The 22,654-nt window shown below is 41.5% G+C and overlaps 1 protein-coding gene across 2 annotated transcripts in view; it reads left to right on the top strand.

Annotated features, from left to right (window-relative positions):
• Positions 1-22,654, top strand: part of Tango6 (transport and golgi organization 6) — a 180,905-nt gene that overhangs the window by 107,645 nt on the left and 50,606 nt on the right. For both annotated transcript variants that reach the window (XM_071667770.1, XM_071667771.1), the window contains 2 exons: positions 13,890-14,093; positions 14,592-14,755. In XM_071667770.1, the coding sequence (XP_071523871.1) occupies positions 13,890-14,093; positions 14,592-14,755 (368 nt within the window). The remainder of the gene's footprint in view (positions 1-13,889; positions 14,094-14,591; positions 14,756-22,654) is intronic.

Raw genomic sequence — 22,654 nt, 5'->3', positions numbered from 1 at the left:
TGTCAGTGGATCAAATCAGGGCATGTGAAGCGTCTGGGGTAAACCATGGAAAGTAGTGTGGGGCCTGGATGTGGAAAGGGAGCTGTGGTTTCGGGCATTTTTGCATGACAGCTAGAGACTGAGTGTGAATGAATGGGGCCTTTGTTGTCTTTTCCTAGCGCTACCTCGCACACATGAGGGGGGGAGGGGGATGTTATTCCATGTGTGGCGAGGTGGCGATGGAAATGAATAAAGGCAGACAGTGTGAATTGTGCATGGGTATATATGTATGTGTCTGTGTGTGTATATATATATATGTGTACATTGAGATGTATAGGTATGTATTTTTGCGTGTGTGGACGTGTTTGTATATACATGTGTATGGGGGTGGGTTGGGCCATTTCTTTCGTCTGTTTCCTTGCGCTACCTCGCAAACGCAGGAGACAGCGACAAAGCAAAATGAATAAAAAAATAAATAGATATATATATATTTTTATTTTTTTTATTTTTTTTGCTTTGTCGCTGTCTCATATATATATGTTTGGGGGCGGCAGGCTGGAAATCCTCCCCTCTCGTTTTTAATTTTCCTAAACAAGGAACAGAGAAGGGGGCCAAGTAAGGATATTCCCTCAAAGGCTCAGTCCTCTGTTCTTAACGCTACCTCACTAATGCGGGAAATAGTGAATAGTATGAAAATATATATATATATATATATATATATATATATATATATATATATATATATATATATATATATATATACATATATATATTATTATTATTATTATTATTATACTTTGTCGCTGTCTCCCGCGTTTGCGAGGTAGCGCAAGGAAACAGATGAAAGAAATGGCCCAACCCCCCCCATACACATGTATATACATACGTCCACACACGCAAATATACATACCTACACACCTTTCCATGGTTTACCCCAGACGCTTCACATGCCTTGATTCAATCCACTGACAGCACGTCAACCCCGGTATACCACATCGCTCCAATTCACTCTATTCCTTGCCCTCCTTTCACCCTCCTGCATGTTCAGGCCCCGATCACACAAAATCTTTTTCACTCCATCTTTCCACCTCCAATTTGGTCTCCCTCTTCTCCTCGTTCCCTCCACCTCCGACACATATATCCTCTTGGTCAATCTTTCCTCACTCATTCTCTCCATGTGCCCAAACCACTTCAAAACACCCTCTTCTGCTCTCTCAACCACGCTCTTTTTATTTCCACACATCTCTCTTACCCTTACGTTACTCACTCGATCAAACCACCTCACACTACACATTGTCCTCAAACATCTCATTTCCAGCACATCCATCCTCCTGCGCACAACTCTATCCATAGCCCACACCTCGCAACCATACAACATTGTTGGAACCACTATTCCTTCAAACATACCCATTTTTGCTTTCCGAGATAATGTTCTCGACTTCCACACATTCTTCAAGGCCCCCAGAATTTTCGCCCCCTCCCCCACCCTATGATCCACTTCCGCTTCCATGGTTCCATCCGCTGCCAGATCCACTCCCAGATATCTAAAACACTTCACTTCCTCCAGTTTTTCTCCATTCAAACTCACCTCCCAATTGACTTGACCCTCAACCCTACTGTACCTAATAACCTTGCTCTTATTCACATTTACTCTTAACTTTCTTCTTTCACACACTTTACCAAACTCAGTCACCAGCTTCTGCAGTTTCTCACATGAATCAGCCACCAGCGCTGTATCATCAGCGAACAACAACTGACACTTCCCAAGCTCTCTCAGCCCCAACAGACTTCATACTTGCCCCTCTTTCCAAAACTCTTGCATTTACCTCCCTAACAACCCCATCCATAAACAAATTAAACAACCATGGAGACATCACACACCCCTGCCGCAAATGTACATTCACCGAGAACCAATCACTTTCCTCTCTTCCTACACGTACACATACAAGGCATGTGTATGGGGGTGGGTTGGGCCATTTCTTTCGTCTGTTTCCTTGCGCTACCTCGCAAATGCGGGAGACCGGCAAAAAAAAAATATATATATATATATATATATATATATATATATATGAATGGAGAAAAACTGGAGGAAGTGAAGTGTTTTAGATATCTGGGAGTGGATCCGGCAGCGGATGGAAACATGGAAGCGGAAGTGGATCATAGGGTGGGGGAGGGGGCGAAAATCCTGGGGGCCTTGAAGAATGTGTGGAAGTCGAGAACATTATCTCGGAAAGCAAAAATGGGTATGTTTGAAGGAATAGTGGTTCCAACAATGTTGTATGGTTGCGAGGCGTGGGCTATGGATAGAGTTGTGCGCAGGAGGATGGATGTGCTGGAAATGAGATGTTTGAGGACAATGTGTGGTGTGAGGTGGTTTGATCGAGTGAGTAACGTAAGGGTAAGAGAGATGTGTGGAAATAAAAAGAGCGTGGTTGAGAGAGCAGAAGAGGGTGTTTTGAAGTGGTTTGGGCACATGGAGAGAATGAGTGAGGAAAGATTGACCAAGAGGATATATGTGTCGGAGGTGGAGGGAACGAGGAGAAGAGGGAGACCAAATTGGAGGTGGAAAGATGGAGTGAAAAAGATTTTGTGTGATCGGGGCCTGAACATGCAGGAGGGTGAAAGGAGGGCAAGGAATAGAGTGAATTGGAGCGATGTGGTATACCGGGGTTGACATGCTGTCAGTGGATTGAATCAAGGCATGTGAAGCGTCTGGGGTAAACCATGGAAAGCTGTGTAGGTATGTATATTTGCGTGTGTGGACGTATGTATATACATGTGTATGGGGGGGGTTGGGCCATTTCTTTCGTCTGTTTCCTTGCGCTACCTCGCAAACGCGGGAGACAGCGACAAAGTATAAAAAAAAAAAAATATATATATACATATATATATATATATATATATATATATATATATATATAGGGTGGGGGAGGGGGCGAATATTCTGGGGGCCTTGAAGAATGTGTGGAAGTCGAGAACATTATCTCGGAAAGCAAAAATGGGTATGTATGAAGGAATAGTGGTTCCAACAATGTTGTATGGTTGCGAGGCGTGGGCTATGGATAGAGTTGTGCGCAGGAGGATGGATGTGCTGGAAATGAGATGTTTGAGGACAATGTGTGGTGTGAGGTGGTTTGATCGAGTGAGTAACGTAAGGGTAAGAGAGATGTGTGGAAATAAAAAGAGCGTGGTTGAGAGAGCAGAAGAGGGTGTTTTGAAGTGGTTTGGGCTCATGGAGAGAATGAGTGAGGAAAGATTGACCAAGAGGATATATGTGTCGGAGGTGGAGGGAACGAGGAGAAGAGGGAGACCAAATTGGAGGTGGAAAGATGGAGTGAAAAAGATTTTATGTGATCGGGTCCTGAACATGCAGGAGGGTGAAAGGAGGGCAAGGAATAGAGTGAATTGGAGCGATGTGGTATACCGGGGTTGACGTGCTGTCAGTGGATTGAATCAAGGCATGTGAAGCGTCTGGGGTAAACCATGGAAAGCTGTGTAGGTATGTATATTTGCGTGTGTGGACGTATGTATATACATGTGTATGGGGGGGGTTGGGCCATTTCTTTCGTCTGTTTCCTTGCGCTACCTCGCAAACGCGGGAGACAGCGACAAAGTATAAAAAAAAAAATATATATATGTATATGTGTACATATATATATATATATATATATATATATATATATATATATATATATATATATATATATATATTTCCCTGGGGATGGGGAAAAAGAATACCTCCCATGTATTCCCTGCGTGTCGTAGAAGGCGACTAAAAGGGAAAGGAGCGGGGGGCTGGAAATCCTCCCCTCTCGTTTTTTTTTTTTTTTTTAATTTTCCAAAAGAAGGAACAGAGAAGAGGTCCAGGTGAGGATATTCCCTCAAAGGCCCAGTCCTCTGTTCTTAACGCTACCTCGCTATCGCGGGAAATAGCGAATAGTATGAAAAAAAAAAAATATATATGTATATATATATATATATATATATATATATATATATATATATATATGTATATATATATATTTTTTTTTTTTTTTTGCCGCTGTCTCCCGCGTTTGCGCGGTAGCGCAAGGAAACAGACGAAAGAAATGGCCCAACCCACCCCCATACACATGCCTTGATTCAATCCACTGACAGAACGTCAACCCCAGTATACCGCATCGCTCCAATTCACTCTATTCTTTGCCCTCCTTTCACCCTCCTGTATGTTCAGGCCCCAATCACACAAAATCTTTTTCACTCCATCTTTCCACCTCCAATTTGGTGTCCCTCTTCTCCTCGTTCCCTCCACCTCCGACACATATATCCTCTTGGTCAATCTTTCCTCACTCATTCTCTCCATGTGACCAGATCATTTCAAAACACCCTCTTCTGCTCTCTCAACCACGCTCTTTTTATTTCCACACATCTCTCTTACCCTTACGTTACTTACTCGATCAAACCACCTCACACCACACATTGTCCTCAAACATCTCATTTCCAGCACATCCATCCTCCTGCGCACAACTCTATCCATAGTCCACGCCTCGCAACCATACAACATTGTTGGAACCACTATTCCTTCAAACATACCCATTTTTGCTTTCCGAGATAATGTTCTCGACTCCCACACATTCTTCAAGGCTCTCAGAATTTTCGCCCCCTCCCCCACCCTATGATCCACTTCCGCTTCCATGGTTCCATCCGCTGCCAGATCCACTCCCAGATATCTAAAACACTTCACTTCCTCCAGTTTTTCTCCATTCAAACTCACCTCCCAATTGAATTGACCCTCAACCCTACTGTACCTAATAACCTTGCTCTTATTCACATTTACTCTTAACTTTCTTCTTTCACACACTTTACCAAACTCAGTCACCAGCTTCTGCAGTTTCTCACACGAATCAGCCACCAGCGCTGTATCATCAGCGAACAACAACTGACTCACTTCCCAAGCTCTCTCATCCCCAACAGACTTCATACTTACCCCTCTTTCCAAAACTCTTGCATTCACCTCCCTAACAACCCCATCCATAAACAAATTAAACAACCATGGAGACATCACACACCCCTGCCGCAAACCTACATTCACTGAGAACCAATCACTTTCCTCTCTTCCTACACGTACACATGCCTTACATCCTCGATAAAAACTTTTCACTGCTTCTAACAACTTGCCTCCCACACCATATATTCTTAATACCTTCCACAGAGCATATATATATATATATATATATATATATATATATATATATATATATATATATTTTTTTTTTTTTTTTTTGCTTTGTCGCTGTCTCCCGCGTTTGCGAGGTAGCGCAAGGAAATAGACGAAAGAAATGGCCCAACCCACCCCCATACACATGTATATACATACGTCCACACACGCAAATATACATACTTACGCAGCGTTCCATGGTTTACCCCAGACGCTTCACATACCCTGATTCAATCCACTGACAGCACGTCAACCCCGGTATACCACATCGATCCAATTCACTCTATTCCTTGCCCTCCTTTCACCCTCCTGCATGTTCAGGCCCCGATCTCACAAAATCTTTTTCACTCCATCTTTCCACCTCCAATTTGGTCTCCCACTTCTCGTTCCCTTCACCTCCGACACATATATCCTCTTGGTCAATCTTTCCTCACTCATTCTCTCCATGTGCCCAAACCATTTCAAAACACCCTCTTCTGCTCTCTCAACCACGCTCTTTTTATTTCCACACGTCTCTCTTACCCATACGTTACTTACTCGATCGAACCAACTCACACTACACATTGTCCTCAAACATCTCGTTTCCAGCACATCCACCCTCCTGCGCACAACTCTATCCATAGCCCACGCCTCGCAACCATACAACATATGTTCCTTCAAACATACCCATTTTTGCTTTCTGAGATAATGTTCTCGACTTCCACACATTCTTCAAGGCTCCCAGGATTTTCGCCCCCTCCCCCACCCTATGATCCACTTCCGCTTCCATGGTTCCATCTGCTGCCAGATCCACTCCCAGATATCTAAAACACTTTACTTCCTCCAGTTTTTCTCCATTCAAACTTACCTCCCAATTGACTTGACCCTCAACCCTACTGTACCTAATAACCTTGCTCTTATTCACATTTACTCTTAACTTTCTTCTTTCACACACTTTACCAAACTCAGTCACCAGCTTCTGCAGTTTCTCACATGAATCAGCCACCAGTGCTGTATCATCAGCGAACAACAACTGACTCACTTCCCAAGCTCTCTCATCCCCAACAGACTTCATACTTGCCCCTCTTTCCAAAACTCCTGCATTTACCTCCCTAACAACCCCATCCATAAACAAATTAAACAACCATGGAGACATATATATATATATATATATATATATATATATATATATATATATATATATATATATATATATATAGACATGTACAGAGCATCAGATTGGGGAAGAGCAGTGTGGTTTCAGAAGTGGTAGAGGATGTGTGGATCAGGTGTTTGCTTTGAAGAATGTATGTGAAAAAATACTTAGAAAAGCAAATGGATTTGAGTGAGTATTTTGAAGGTCTGTTGAATGCGTTTCATGATGGTGGCAGATATAGGGTGTTTTGGTCGAGGTGGTGTGCAAAGTGAGAGGGTTAGGGAGACTAATTTGGTAAACAGAGAAGAGGTAATAAAAGCTTTGCAGAAGATGAAAGCCAGCAAGGCAGAGGGTTTGGATGGTTTTGCAGTGGAATTTATTAAAAAAGGGGGTGACTGTGTTGTTGACTGGTTGGTAAGGTTATTTAATGTATATATGATTCATGGTGAGGTGCCTGAGGATTGGCTGAATGCTTGCATAGTGCCATTGTACAAAGGCAAAGGGGATAAAAGTGAGTGCTCAAATTACAGAGGTATAAGTTTGTTGAGTATTCCTGGAAAATTATTTGGGAGGGTATTGACTGAGAGGGTGAAGGTATGTACAGAACATCAGATTGAGGAAGAGCAATGTGGTTTCTGAAGTGGTAGAGGATGTGTGGATCAGGTGTTTGCCTTTGAAGAATGTATGTGAGAAATACTTAGAAAAGGAAATGGATTTGTATGTAGCATTTATGGACCTGGAGAAGGCATATGATAAGAGTTGATAGAGATGCTCTGTGGAAGGTATTAAGAATATATGGTGTGGGAGGCAAATTGTTAGAAGCAGTGAAAAGTTTTTATCGAGGATGTAAGGCATGTGTGCGAGTAGGAAGAGAGGAAAGTGATGGTTCTCAGTGAATGTAGGTTTGCGGCAGGGGTGTGTGATGTCTCCATGGTTGTTTAATTTGTTTATGGATGGGGTTGTTAGAAAGGTGAATGCAAGAGTTTTGGAGAGAGGGGCAAGTATGCAGTCTGTTGTGGATGAGAGAGTTTGGGAAGTGAGTCAGTCGTTGTTCACTGATGATACAATGCTGGTGGCTGATTTGGGTGAGAAACTGCAGAAGCTGGTGACTGAGTTTGGTAAAGTGTGTGAAAGAAGAAAGCTGAGAGTAAATGTGAATAAGAGCAAGGTTATTAGGTACAGAAGGGTTGAGGGACAAGTCAATTGGGAGGTAAGTTTGAATAGAGAAAAACTGGAGGAAGTAAAGTGTTTTAGATATCTGGGAGTGGATTTGGCAGCAGATGGAACCATGGAAGCAGAAGTGAGTCATAGGGTGAGGGAGGGGGCGAAAGTTCTGGGAGCACTGGAAAATGTGTGGAAGGCGAGAACATTATCTCAGAAAGCAAAAATGAGTATATTTGAAGGAATAGTGGTTCCAACAATGTTATGTGGTTGAGATGTATAGGTATGTATATGTACATGTGTGGATGTGTATGTATATACATGTGCATGTGGGTGGGTTAGGCCATTCTTTCGTCTGTTTCCTTGGGCTACCTCGCTAACGTGGGAGACAGTGACAAAGTATAATAAATATAAATAAACAATAGATATATCTTTTTTTCTATTCTTTCAAACTATCCGCCATTTCCCGCGTTAGCAAGGTAGCGTTAAGAACAGAGGATTGGGCCCCTGAGGGAATATCCTCACCTGGCCTCGTTCTCTGTTCCTTCTTTTGGAAAATTAAAAAAAAAATGAGAGGGGAGGATTTCCAGCCCCCACTCCCTCCCCTTTTAGTCGCCTTCTACGACATGCAGGGAATACGTGGGAAGTATTCTTTCTCCCCTATCCCCAGGGATATATATATATATATATATATATATATATATATATATATATATATATATATATATATATATATACATATATATATATATATATATATATATACACATACACATACACATACACAGACACATACATATATACACATTATATATATATATATATATATATATATATATATATATATATATATATATATATATGTATATATATATATATATTTTTATTATTATACTTTGTCGCTGTCTCCCGTGTTTGCGAGGTAGCGCAAGGAAACAGATGAAAGAAATGGCCCAACCCCCCCCCCATACACATGTATATACATACGTCCACACACGCAAACATACATACCTACACAGCTTTCCATGGTTTACCCCAGACGCTTCACATGCCTTGCTTCAATCCACTGACAGCACGTCAACCCCGGTATACCACATCGCTCCAATTCACTCTATTCCTTGCCCTCCTTTCACCCTCCTGCATGTTCAGGCCCCGATCACACAAAATCTTTTTCACTCCATCTTTCCACCTCCAATTTGGTCTCCCTCTTCTCCTTGTTCCCTCCACCTCCGACACATATATCCTCTTGGTCAATCTTTCCTCACTCATCCTTTCCATGTGCCCAAACCACTTCAAAACACCCTCTTCTGCTCTCTCAACCACGCTCTTTTTATTTCCACACATCTCTCTTACCCTTACGTTACTCACTCGATCAAACCACCTCACACCACACATTGTCCTCAAACATCTCATTTCCAGCACATCCATCCTCCTGCGCACAACTCTATCCATAGCCCATGCCTCGCAACCATACAACATTGTTGGAACCACTATTCCTTCAAACATACCCATTTTTGCTTTCCGAGATAATGTTCTCGACTTCCACACATTCTTCAAGGCCCCCAGGATTTTCGCCCCCTCCCCCACCCTATGATCCACTTCCGCTTCCATGGTTCCATCCGCTGCCAGATCCACTCCCAGATATCTAAAACACTTCACTTCCTCCAGTTTTTCTCCATTCAAACTCACCTCCCAATTGACTTGACCCTCAACCCTACTGTACCTAATAACCTTGCTCTTATTCACATTTACTCTTAACTTTCTTCTTCCACACACTTTTCCAAACTCAGTCACCAGCTTCTGCATTTTCTCACATGAATCAGCCACCAGCGCTGTATCATCAGCGAACAACAACTGACTCACTTCCCAAGCTCTCATCCCCAACAGACTTCATACTTGCCCCTCTTTCCAAAACTCTTGCATTTACCTCCCTAACAACCCCATCCATAAACAAATTAAACAACCATGGAGACATCACACACCCCTGCCGCAAAACTACATTCACTGAGAACCAATCACTTTCCTCTCTTCCTACACGTACACATGCCTTACATCCTCGATAAAAACTTTTTACTGCTTCTAACAACTTTCCTCCCACACCATATATTCTTAATACCTTCCACAGAGCATCTCTATCAACTCTTATCATATGCCTTCTCCAGATCCATAAATGCTACATACAAATCCATTTGCTTTTCTAAGTATTTCTCACATACATTCTTCAAAGCAAACACCTGATCCACACATCCTCTACCACTTCTGAAACCACACTGCTCTTCCCCAGTCTGATCCTCTGTACATGCCTTCACCCTCTCAATCAATACCCTCCCATATAATTTACCAGGAATACTCAACAAACTTATACCTCTGTAATTTGAGCACTCACTCTTATCCCCTTTGCCTTTGTACAATGGCACTATGCACGCATTCCGCCAATCCTCAGGCACCTCACCATGAGTCATACATACATTAAATAACCTTACCAACCAGTCAACAATACAGTCACCCCCTTTTTTAATAAATTCCACTGCAATACCATCCAAACCTGCTGCCTTGCCGGCTTTCATCTTCCGCAAAGCTTTCACTACCTCTTCTCTGTTTACCAAATCATTTTCCCTAACCCTCTCACTTTGCACACCACCTCGACCAAAACACCCTATATCTGCCACTCTATCATCAAACACATTCAACAAACCTTCAAAATACTCACTCCATCTCCTTCTCACATCACCACTACTTGTTATCACCTCCCCATTTGCGCCCTTCACTGAAGTTCCCATTTGCTCCATTGTCTTACGCACTTTATTTACCTCCTTCCAGAACATCTTTTTATTCTCCCTAAAATTTAATGATACTCTCTCACCCCAACTCTCATTTGCCCTTTTTTTCACCTCTTGCACCTTTCTCTTGACCTCCTGTCTCTTTCTTTTATACATCTCCCACTCAATTGCATTTTTTCCCTGCAAAAATCGTCCAAATGCCTCTCTCTTCTCTTTCACTAATACTCTTACTTCTTCATCCCACCACTCACTACCCTTTCTAATCAACCCACCTCCCACTCTTCTCATGCCACAAGCATCTTTTGCGCAATCCATCACTGAGTAGCAATACTCCTGAAACAGGAGTTGTGGGAGTATGTGATAGAGTGTAAGAAAGTAAATTCTCGATTAATATGGGTAAAACTGAAAGTTGATGGAGAGAGGTGGATGATTATTGGTGCATATGCACCTGGGCATGAGAAGAAAGATCAAGAGAGGCAAGTGTTTTGGGAGCAGCTGAATGAGTGTGTTAGTGGTTTTGATGCACGAGACCGGGTCATAGTGATGGGTGATTTGAATGCAAAGGTGAGTAATGTGGCAGTTGAGGGAATAATTGGTATACATGGGGTGTTCAGTGTTGTAAATGGAAATGGTGAAGAGCCTGTAGATTTATGTGCTGAAAAAGGACTGGTGATTGGGAATACCTGGTTTAAAAAGCGAGATATACATAAGTATACTTATGTAAGTAGGAGAGATGGCCAGAGAGCGTTATTGGATTACGTGTTAATTGACAGGCGTGCGAAAGAGAGACTTTTGGATGTTAATGTGCTGAGAGGTGCAACTGGAGGGATGTCTGATCATTATCTTGTGGAGGCTAAGGTCTTCGAAGATTTGTATGGGTTTTCAGAAAAGAAGAGTGAATGTTGGGGTGAAGAGTGTGGTGAGAGTAAGTGAGCTTGAGAAGGAGACCTGTGTGAGGAGGTACCAGGAGAGACTGAGTACAGAATGGAAAAAGGTGAGAACAATGGAAGTAAGGGGAGTGGGGGAGGAATGGGATGTATTTAGGGATATATATATATATATATATATATATATATATATATATATATATATATATATATATATATATATATATATATATGTATCATATGCCTTCTCCAGATCCATAAATGCTACATACAAATCCATTTGCTTTTCTAAGTATTTCTGTGTGGATCAGGTGTTTGCTTTGAAGAATGTATGTGAGAAATACTTAGAAAAGCAAATGGATTTGTATGTAGCATTTATGGATCTGGAGAAGGCATATGATAGAGTTGATAGAGATGCTCTGTGGAAGGTATTAAGAATATATGGTGTGGGAGGCAAGTTGTTAGAAGCAGTGAAAAGTTTTTATCGAGGATGTAAGGCATGTGTACGTGTAGGAAGAGAGGAAAGTGATTGGTTCTCAGTGAATGTAGGTTTGCGGCAGGGGTGTGTTTAATTTGTTTATGGATGGGGTTGTTAGGGAGGTGAATGCAAGAGTTTTGGAAAGAGGGGCAAGTATGAAGTCTGTTGGGGATGAGAGAGCTTGGGAAGTGAGTCAGTTGTTGTTCGCTGATGATACAGCGCTGGTGGCTGATTCATGTGAGAAACTGCAGAAGCTGGTGACTGAGTTTGGTAAAGTGTGTGAAAGAAGAAAGTTAAGAGTAAATGTGAATAAGAGCAAGGTTATTAGGTACAGTAGGGTTGAGGGTCAAGTCAATTGGGAGGTGAGTTTGAATGGAGAAAAACTGGAGGAAGTGAAGTGTTTTAGATATCTGGGAGTGGATCTGGCAGCGGATGGAACCATGGAAGCGGAAGTGGATCATAGGGTGGGGGAGGGGGTGAAAATTCTGGGAGCCTTGAAGAATGTGTGGAAGTTGAGAACATTATCTCGGAAAGGAAAAATGGGTATGTTTGAAGGAATAGTGGTTCCAACAATGTTGAATGGTTGCGAGGTGTGGGCTATGGATAGAGTTGTGCGCAGGAGGGTGGATGTGCTGGAAATGAGATGTTTGAGGACAATGTGTGGTGTGAGGTGGTTTGATCGAGTAAGTAATGTAAGGGTAAGAGAGATGTGTGGAAATAAAAAGAGCGTGGTTGAGAGAGCAGAAGAGGGTGTTTTGAAATGGTTTGGGCACATGGAGAGAATGAGTGAGGAAAGATTGACCAAGAGGATATATGTGTCGGAGGTGGAGGGAACGAGGAGAAGTGGGAGACCAAATTGGAGGTGGAAAGATGGAGTGAAAAAGATTTTGAGTGATCAGGGCCTGAACATGCAGGAGGGTGAAAGGCGGGCAAGGATTAGAGTGAATTGGATCGATGTGGTATACCGGGGTTGACGTGCTGTCGGTGGATTGAATCAGGGCATGTGAAGCGTCTGGGGTAAACCATGGAAAGTTGTGTGGGGCCTGGATGTGGAAAGGGAGCTGTGATTTCGGGCATTATTGCATGACAGCTAGAGACTGAGTGTGAGCGAATGGGGCCTTTGTTGTCTTTTCCTAGCGCTACCTCAAACACATGAGGGGGGAGGGGGATGGTATTCCATGTGTGGCGAGGTGGCGATGGGAATGAATAAAGGCAGACAGTGTGAATTGTGTGCATGGGTATATATTTATGTGTCTCTATGTGTATATATATGTGTACATTGAGATGTATAGGTATGTATATTTGCGTGTGTGGACGTGTAGTATGGGGGTGGGTTGGGCCATTTCTTTCGTCTGTTTCCTTGCGCTACCTCGCAAACGCGGAAGACAGCGACAAAGCAAAATAAAAAAGAATAAAAAAAATAAGTGGATGGGCCATTTTTCGTTTGTTTTCTGGTGCTACCTTGCTTGACGCGGAAAACAGTGATTAAGTATAATAGATAGATAAATAAATATATATATTTGATGTGTCTTGTATGAAATTTAGTGAGAGAACATGACATAACAAAATGTGGGTTAAGCATTCATCTTGCTGGGAGCATCATTAAATGCTTTTTAACCTACAATTCACTCAAAGATGAATTTTATGGAATAGATTTCAATTTTCCTTTGGTTTGTCTACGATGTGTTTTATCAGAATCTCTCCTACATCTCCTTTCTTACCTTTTTCTTTTCACTCTTCTGTCTTTAATATTCTCATTTCTCAATCTCTAATACTTTTTGAATACTGGTTGGCTTTTGTGCCACCTATGTCTTTTCCATGGTATATCCCAGATCTCTTTTTTGTATCTTAGTGATGCAAGCTAAAGGGATTGAGACTATTATCCCACACCCCAGATGTATCATTTCTTCCAAAACTTCATCACATCTGGAAGCATGATTACAGGCAGAGTGATGGTAGACAATGCTGTGATTAGGGGGGTTGATGATCACTAGTTTTGTATGATTTGCTTCTCTTGATTGAATTGATCTCTAGGAGCCATATGCAAGGTTATTGGTTATGTTGTTTTTTCAGTGGTTGGGTTAAAAGTTGAAAAGGGCCTCCCAAATTTCCTGACTTTGCAAATGTACAGATTTTGCTCTCATCATTAGGGCAGCCCTAAGGGTCTGATGGTGCTAATGTTTTATCAATTGACAGCCTGATCAAGAATCACTCACATGTAAATAGAATGGCCTTCTCACTAAAATGTTTCTAATCATATTGTATATTTCAGGATGGTGTTTGGCTGAAGAAGGGATGCAGGGCATTGGTAGTGCGTAGATTCCTGATGAAACCAGGTGGAATTGAAGCAGTAGTGCATGCTGGCCTTTCCATTTGTGATCAACAGGATTGGCAGCATTGTGAGGCTGTTGCTGCAGTCATTGCTCAGGCAAAAACTAGTGATGTCAATATCTTATTTGCCTCATTAGGACCCCAGGTGTGTGTTAACAATTATTGTTTTTATGTTGTATATACCATTCTTCGTAAATGTAATTTTTTTTATATTTTAGTGCTTATTACCATATTTTGCTCTTTATGTGTAATCAACACTTATGAAAAAACCCTCTTAAGTAGTAAAGGAATACATATGAAAACAAGTAAGGAATATTCGTTGTGTTATCTTTTCTTTTTTTCTTTCAAACTATTCGCCATTTCCCGCATTAGCGAGGTAGCGTTAAGAACAGAGGACTGGGCCTTTGAGGGAATACCCTCACCTGGCCCAATTCTCTGTTCCTTCTTTTGAAAAAAAAAAAAAAAAAAAAAAAAAAAAACGAGAGGGGAGGATTTCCAGCCCCCCGCTCCCTCCCCTTTTAGTCGCCTTCTACGACACGCAGGGAATACGTGGGAAGTATTCTTAATCCCCTATCCCCAGGGAAGTGTTATCATCGTTACAATAATTTTGTGTGCTTTTGTTTCATTTTATGACTTTTTGCAGTTGTGGGAACTGATCAAGCAGGACAACCTTACACCAGAGGTATTTCGTATAGTGTCACTAGTTGTGGCTAAATTGGCTGAGCGTTCAGCCACAATGACAGCTCTTCATGTAACCAGCAAGTTGATACAGCCATTGCTGGATACTACTCATCCAAATGCTGTTAGGTAATTTATTTGTATTTATATTTATTATACTTAATCACTGTTTCCCACATCAGGGACGTAGCGCAGGGAAGCATACGAAGAATGGCCCAACTCCCCCACATACGCATAAACGCCCATACACGCACATATACATACATATACATTTCATCGTATACATACATATACATTTACAGACATATGCATATATACACATGTTCATTTTAATACTTGCTGCCTTCATCCATTCCCATCACCACCCTACCACACAGGAAACAGCATCCCGCCTCCCAGAGAGGTAGAGCCAGGAAAGGACAAAAAGGCCACATTTGTTCACACTCAGTCTCTAGCTGTCATGTGTAATGCACCAAAACCACAGCTCCCTTTCCACATCCAGGCCCCACAGACCTTTCCATGGTTTACCCCAGATGCTTCACATGCCCTGGTTCAATCCACTCATAGATATCTAAAACACTTCACTTCCTCCAGTTTTTCTCCATTCAAACTTACCTCCCAATTAACTTGCCCCTCAACCCTACTGAACCTAATACCCTTGCTCTTATTCACATTTACTCTTAACTTTCTCCTTTCACACACTTTACCAAACTCAGCCACCAACCTCTGCAGTTTCTCACCTGAATCAGCCACCAGCACTGTATCTTCAGTGAACAACAACTGACTCACTTCCCAATCCCTCTCATCCACAACATACTGCATACTTGCCCCTCTTTCCAAAATTCTTGCATTCACTTCTCGTACCATCCCATCCATAAACACATTTAACAACCATGGGGACACCATGCACCCTTGCCACAAACTGACATTCACTGGGAACCAATCACTTTCCTCCCTTCCTACTTGTACACATGCCTTACATCCTTGGTAAAAACTTTTCACTGCTTCTAGCAACTTACCTCCCACACCATATACTCTTAAAACCTTCCACAAAGCATCTCTATCAACCCTATCATATGCCTTCTCCAGATCCGTAGATGCTACATACAAATCCGTCTGTTTTCCCAAGTATTTCTCACATACATTCTTCAAAGCAAACACCTGATCCACACATCCTCTACCACTTTTGTAACCACAGTGCTCTTCCTCAATCTGATACTCTGTACATGCCTTTATCCTCTCATTCAATATCCTCCCATATAATTTCCCAGGAATACTCATTACACTTATGCCTCTGTAATTTGAACACTCACCTTTTATCCCCTTTGCCTTTGTACAGTGGCACTATGCATGCATTCTACCAATCCTCACGCACTTCACCATGGTCCATACATACATTGAATATCCTTACCAACCAGTCAGCAACACAGTCCTCCCCTTTTTAATAAAATCCACTGAAATACCATCCAAATCCACCGTCTTGCCAGCTTTCATCTTCTGCAAAGCTTTCACTTGGATTATGTGTTAATTGATAGGCATGTGAAAGAGAAACTTTTGGATGTAAATGTTCTGAGAGGGGCAGCGGAGGGATGTCTGATCACTATATTGTGAAACTGAAGATTTGTAGATTTTTTCAGAGAAGAAGAGAGAATGTTTGGGAGAAGAGAGTGGTGAGAATAAGTGAGCTCGGAAAAGAGACTTTTGTGAGGGAGTACCAGGAGAGATTGAGTGTAGGATGGCAAAAGGTGAAAGCAAATGATGTGAGGGGTCTGGGGGAGGAATGGGATGTATTTAGGGAAACTGATAACTAGTACAAAAGATGCATGTGGCATGAGAAAGGTGGGAGGTGGGCAGATTAGAAAGGGTAGTCAGTGGTGGGATGAAGAAGTAAGGTTGTTAGTGAAAGAGAAGACCGAGGTGTTTGTACGATTTTTGCAGGGAAGTGGTGCAAATGCCTGGGATATGTGCAAAAGAATGCAAAAGAATGCAGCAGGAGGTCAAGAGAAAGGTGCAAGAGGTGGAAAAGAGGGCAAATGAGAGTTGGGGGTGAGTGAGTATCATTGAATTTTAGGGAGACAGCGACAAAGCAAAAAAAAAAAAAAAAAAAAAAAAAAATATGTTTTGGAAGGAGCCTTGAAGAATGTGTGGAAGTCGAGAACATTATCTCGGAAAGCAAAAATGGGTATGTTTGAAGGAATAGTGGTTCCAACAATGTTGTATGGTTGCGAGGCGTGGGCTATGGATAGAGTTGTGCGCAGGAGGGTGGATGTGCTGGAAATGAGATGTTTGAGGACAATATGTGGTGTGAGGTGGTTTGATCGAGTAAGTAATGTAAGGGTAAGAGAGATGTGTGGAAATAAAAAGAGCGTGGTTGAGAGAGCAGAAGAGGGTCTTTTGAGATGGTTTGGTCACATGGAGAGAATGAGTGAGGAAAGATTGACCAAGAGGATATATGTGTCGGAGATGGAGGGAACGAGAAGTGGGAGACCAAATTGGAGGTGGAAAGATGGAGTGAAAAAGATTTTGAGTGATTGGGGCCTGAACATGCAGGAGGGTGAAAGGCGGGCAAGGAATAGAGTGAATTGGATCAATGTGGTATACCGGGGTGGACGTGCTGTCAATGGATTGAATCAGGGCATGTGAAGCATCTGGGGTAAACCATGGAAAGTTGTGTGGGGCCTGGATGTGGAAAGGGAGCTGTGGTTTTGGGCATTATTACGTGGTAGCTGGGGACTGAGTGTGAACGAATGGGGCCTTTGTTGTCTTTTCCTAGTGCTACCTTGCACACATGAGGGCGGAGGGGGATGTTATTCCATGTGTGGCTAGGTGGCGATGGGAATAAATAAAGGCAGACAGTATGAATTATGTACATGTGTATATATGTATATGTCTGTGTGTGTATATATATATGTGTACATTGAGATGTATAGGTATGTATATTTGCGTGTGTGGATGTGTATGTATATACATGTGTATGGGGGTGGGTTGGGCCATGTCTTTCTTCTGTTTCCTTTCGCTACCTCGCAAACGCGGGAGACAGCGACAAAGCAAAAAAAAAAAAAAAAAGATGTTTTGGAAGGAGGTAGATAATGTGCGTAAGACAAGAGAACAAATGGGGACCTTGGTGAAGGGGGCAAATGGGGAGGTAATCACAAGTAGTAATGAAGTGAAAAGGAGATGGTGTGAGTATTTTGAAGGTTTGTTGAAAGTGTTTGATGATAGAGTGGCAGATATAGGGTGTTTTGGTCGGGTGCTGTGCAAAGTGAGAGGGTCAGGGAGGTAATTTATGTTCTAAAATTAATGATACTCTTCAAATGTCTTTCATATTTAGGTTTAGACCATCTTCCGCTTTAAAAGACAGTATACTATTTTTAGGTATCAATCTTATGAGAGTCCATTTTTATAGTAGTTTGTTCTTTCCAGTTACCATGATTCATATGTGAAGGATCTGGAAGTTCCAGATTTGTTTACAAGGGTGGTGTCTTATTCCATTGTTTTCTTCTATTTTGTGCATTTTGTTGCATATTTCATTGTAGATGTGTTCTTCAGTGATTTTCCCCATATGAATCATGTGGGGGTATTTTGTTTCTTTTTTAATCTTTTATGCTTTTTCACATGAGAAGCCATGGTCATCAGCAGAACCATCTGTTGGAAAATTTATTTACCAAAATGGTGGCTTCCCTCATTAAGTATTTTTGTATTTGTATCCTTTAATGTAATGTTGTCTTATTACTCAGACTTTCAAATTCTGTTGAAATTTACCTACTTTAAGAGCAGCATTGCTTAAACAGTACATATATTAGGATTAGATTATGGCATGATACTGAACCATGTAGAAACAACAGTTTCCACACTTGTTTTATGCAGATAATGCTATGTTTTTAGCTAAATTAAAGGAAGAGGTAAATAGAATAGTGGGTGAGATGGATGATATGTATAAAGGAAAAGATGCTGAGTGAATGAAAATAAAAGTAAGATGCTAGTTTTTGAGAGAGATGGGAGATCAGAGATCTGTGTGTAAGATCATTTTGCGTGTTAAAGAACTGGAACTTATGAATGAGTTTGAATATTTAGAGTAAATTTTAGTAAGAATGGAAGTGGGAAAATTGAAGTTGAAAGTAGAGTCATGCAAGGGAGAAAAATTAAGGATGAACTGGTGAATGGAAAAATTTAAACTTTAAATGTGAAAGAAGCTTGCATGAAGGTACTTGTACCATTGCTGATGTTTGGATGTCAAACCCAGTTACATATAATCAGTCATGGTAGGTAAGAAAAATGAGATTAGTGGAGATGGATGATTTGCACATTACTTTTGGAATTATGAGGATAGACAGAATGAAGAAAGAAGCTGTAAGAAGGTTATGTGGTGTGAAGTAATTAGCAGAGTATGTGGATGAAAGTCTGCACTATTGTATGGTCTTGAAGAATGTATGACAAATGATAGATTTGTCAAGATGTGTAGCAGTACCATAAAAGATACAGGGAGTAGGTGTAGAGGATATGTAGCTGTATAGTAAACGGTACAAGGAAGAGAGGTAGAGAGTTTATAGCAGTACCATAGAAAGTACAAGGAGGAGAGGCATAGGGTATGTACCAGTATGGTAAAAGGTAGAGAGAAGTAGACTGCAGAACAAAGGGATAGCTGTAGTAAGATGAAGATGTTAGGGAATGATTGGGATCATATACACTGGAAAGATTGTGTGTATGAAGGTGTAAAAAGGGAGATTTTGTTCTCACTTGATAAATGAAAATGTTAAGGAAAGACTAGGGATTAGATGCAATGGAAATATTGTGTTTATGGGGAGGTTTTATCATTGGAAACATTGTTCTCACTTGATGAATGATTATGGAACAGATGCAGTGGAAACATTATGTGTATGGAGTTGTTTTTTGTGGAGACACTGGTTCACTTGATGAATGAGCATAATGTGTAAAATGAAAGTGCAAGAAACATATTTTTAGGTAGTAAAAAGATATTTAATATTTAGTGGAAGACGTTATAGTGTTCGAGGCTCCAAAAAGTTGGCAGTAAGAATCTGGATGATGTAGCTACAGAGAGGCCTTCCCAACTTGACATACAATTGTCAAAGAAAATTTTTTACATGCCATATTTTATGAATTTAACCTTTCCACCTCAATGACTGTATCATGTAGGGATGATATCTTTATAGTTGTAGCATCCCAATTCTTGTTTGCCTATTTTTTGGTGCTTCCATCCCTATATCATCCTATAGTTATTATCAAATGTCTTTTGACATGTTTCTCATGACTTTATACTTTTTTTCATTCTTGACTGCCATTTCCCACATTAGTGGGGTAGTGCCAGAAACAGACAAAGAAAGGCCACATCTGCTCACATCCATTCTCTTGCTATCATGTGTAATGCACCAAATGAACAGCTCCCCTTTCACAACCAGGTTCCACATACATTTCCATGGTTTATCCCAGATTGCTTCACATGCCATGGTTCAAGCCATTACCAGCACATTGACCCCAGTATACCACATTTTTCCAATTTACTCAGTCCCTTGATTGCTCAAAATCTTATTCACTTCAACCTTCCATATCCAAATTTGCCTCCTTGTTCTCTTCACTCCTGAAACATGTATCCTCTTTGTCAACCCTTACTCACTCATTCTATCCATATGTTGGTTATATAAACCATTCCATTACACCCTTTCCAAGTCTCTCAACCACTCTGTTTTCATTACAACACATCTCACCTACTCCACAACTCATTCTCTTTGCATTCCCTGCCATACCAAATCACTCATACACCCTCCATTTCTCTCTTCGTTCCATCTAGTCATACTACTTGCTCCTTTTAAATAACGTGTTTTAGTTGCATAGGTCATGGTCAGGAGGACTGTGCTGTCACTTCATCCTTTTTTCTCTCCCATATTTACACCCCTACTGTTCAATATTCTATTAAGGGACCTGAGGTTTCTTCTACCCTGTACTGCTCTCTCTCTTATCACCATTCATTTCACCAAACCTATCAAAGGTAGTTCCCATCTACTCAAATTCTGTCACCTCTTCCAGTCTTCCCCCAATATTTTTAACACAGTTTAGTACACTTTCTTCTTTTACTCTTTTGGCTTTTGCAAATTCTATACTTTCACTCTGCATCCTTTCAGACACCATTACTTTACTTTCACTCACACTTACCTTTGATTGCATATCCTTACTTATAAAACACTCTTGTAACTTGCAACTCCTCCTCACTCTGAGCAAAGAACACAGTATCATCTGCAAACAGGTTTGTCAGTCACCACCATACCTTGCTGCCACACTCCATCTCTGCACCCTCTTTCCCTAGATTTAGTTTCACCTATCTTATTCCACCTATATATATGTTTAAATAGCCACAGTGACATCTCACAGCCCTGCTTCACACCCACATGTATACTGAAGCTTTCACTCAACTCTCCATCTACTTTTACGTATGCATTTGCTTTTCTATAGAAGGCTTTCATACCATCCTACAGTTGTCCACCGACCCCATATATCCCTAACACATCTTGTAAGGCATTCCACTCAACTCACATATGCTTACTCCAGATCCACAAAAGCTTAATACTGCTTTTTACATTTTGCACAGTGATTTTCACCCAAACATCTGATCCACACATTCTCTACCTTTCCTAAAAACACTCTCTCTCCTCACTTGTTCTGCATTCAGTAACTTCCACCACTCTATCAATCAATACTCTTGTATACACTTTTTCTGGTATACTTAATAGACTTTTTTTTTTATACTCTGTCGCCGTCTCCCGCGCTTGCGAGGTAGCGCAAGGAAACAGACGAAAGAAATGGCCCAACCCCCCCCCCCATACACATGTATATACATACGTCCACACACGCAAATATACATACCTACACAGCTTTCCATGGTTTACCCCAGACGCTTCACATGCCTCGATTCAATCCACTGACAGCACGTCAACCCCGGTATACCACATCGCTCCAATTCACTCTATTCCTTGCCCTCCTTTCACCCTCCTGCATGTTCAGGCCCCGATCACACAAAATCTTTTTCACTCCATCTTTCCACCTCCAATTTGGTCTCCCTCTTCTCCTTGCTCCCTCCACCTCCGACACATATATCCTCTTGGTCAATCTTTCCTCACTCATCCTCTCCATGTGCCCAAACCACTTCAAAGCACCCTCTTCTGCTCTCTCAACCACGCTCTTTTTATTTCCACACATCTCTCTTACCCTTACGTTACTCACTCGATCAAACCACCTCACACCACACATTGTCCTCAAACATCTCATTTCCAGCACATCCATCCTCCTGCGCACAACTCTATCCATAGCCCACGCCTCGCAACCATACAACATTGTTGGAACCACTATTCCTTCAAACATACCCATTTTTGCTTTCCGAGATAATGTTCTCGACTTCCACACATTCTTCAAGGCCCCCAGAATTTTTCGCCCCCTCCCCTACCCTATGATCCACTTCCGCTTCCATGGTTCCATCCGCTGCCAGATCCACTCCCAGATATCTAAAACACTTCACTTCCTCCAGTTTTTCTCCATTCAAACTCACCTCCCAATTGACTTGACCCTCAACCCTACTGTACCTAATAACCTTGCTCTTATTCACATTTACTCTTAACTTTCTTCTTCCACACACTTTACCAAACTCAGTCACCAGCTTCTGCAGTTTCTCACATGAATCAGCCACCAGCGCTGTATCATCAGCGAACAACAACTGACTCACTTCCCAAGCTCTCTCATCCCCAACAGACTTCATACTTGCCCCTCTTTCCAAAACTCGTGCATTTACCTCCCTAACAACCCCATCCATAAACAAATTAAACAACCATGGAGACATCACACACCCCTGCCGCAAACCTACATTCACTGAGAACCAATCACTTTCCTCTCTTCCTACACGTACACATGCCTTACATCCTCAATAAAAACTTTTCACTGCTTCTAACAACTTTCCTTCCACAGAGCATCTCTATCAACTCTATCATATGCCTTCTCCAGATCCATAAATGCTACATACAAATC

Source organism: Panulirus ornatus, chromosome 12 (genome assembly GCF_036320965.1).
Source record: "Panulirus ornatus isolate Po-2019 chromosome 12, ASM3632096v1, whole genome shotgun sequence".
Lineage (NCBI taxonomy): Eukaryota > Metazoa > Arthropoda > Malacostraca > Decapoda > Palinuridae > Panulirus > Panulirus ornatus.
This window is presented reverse-complemented; position numbering and strand designations above follow the sequence as displayed.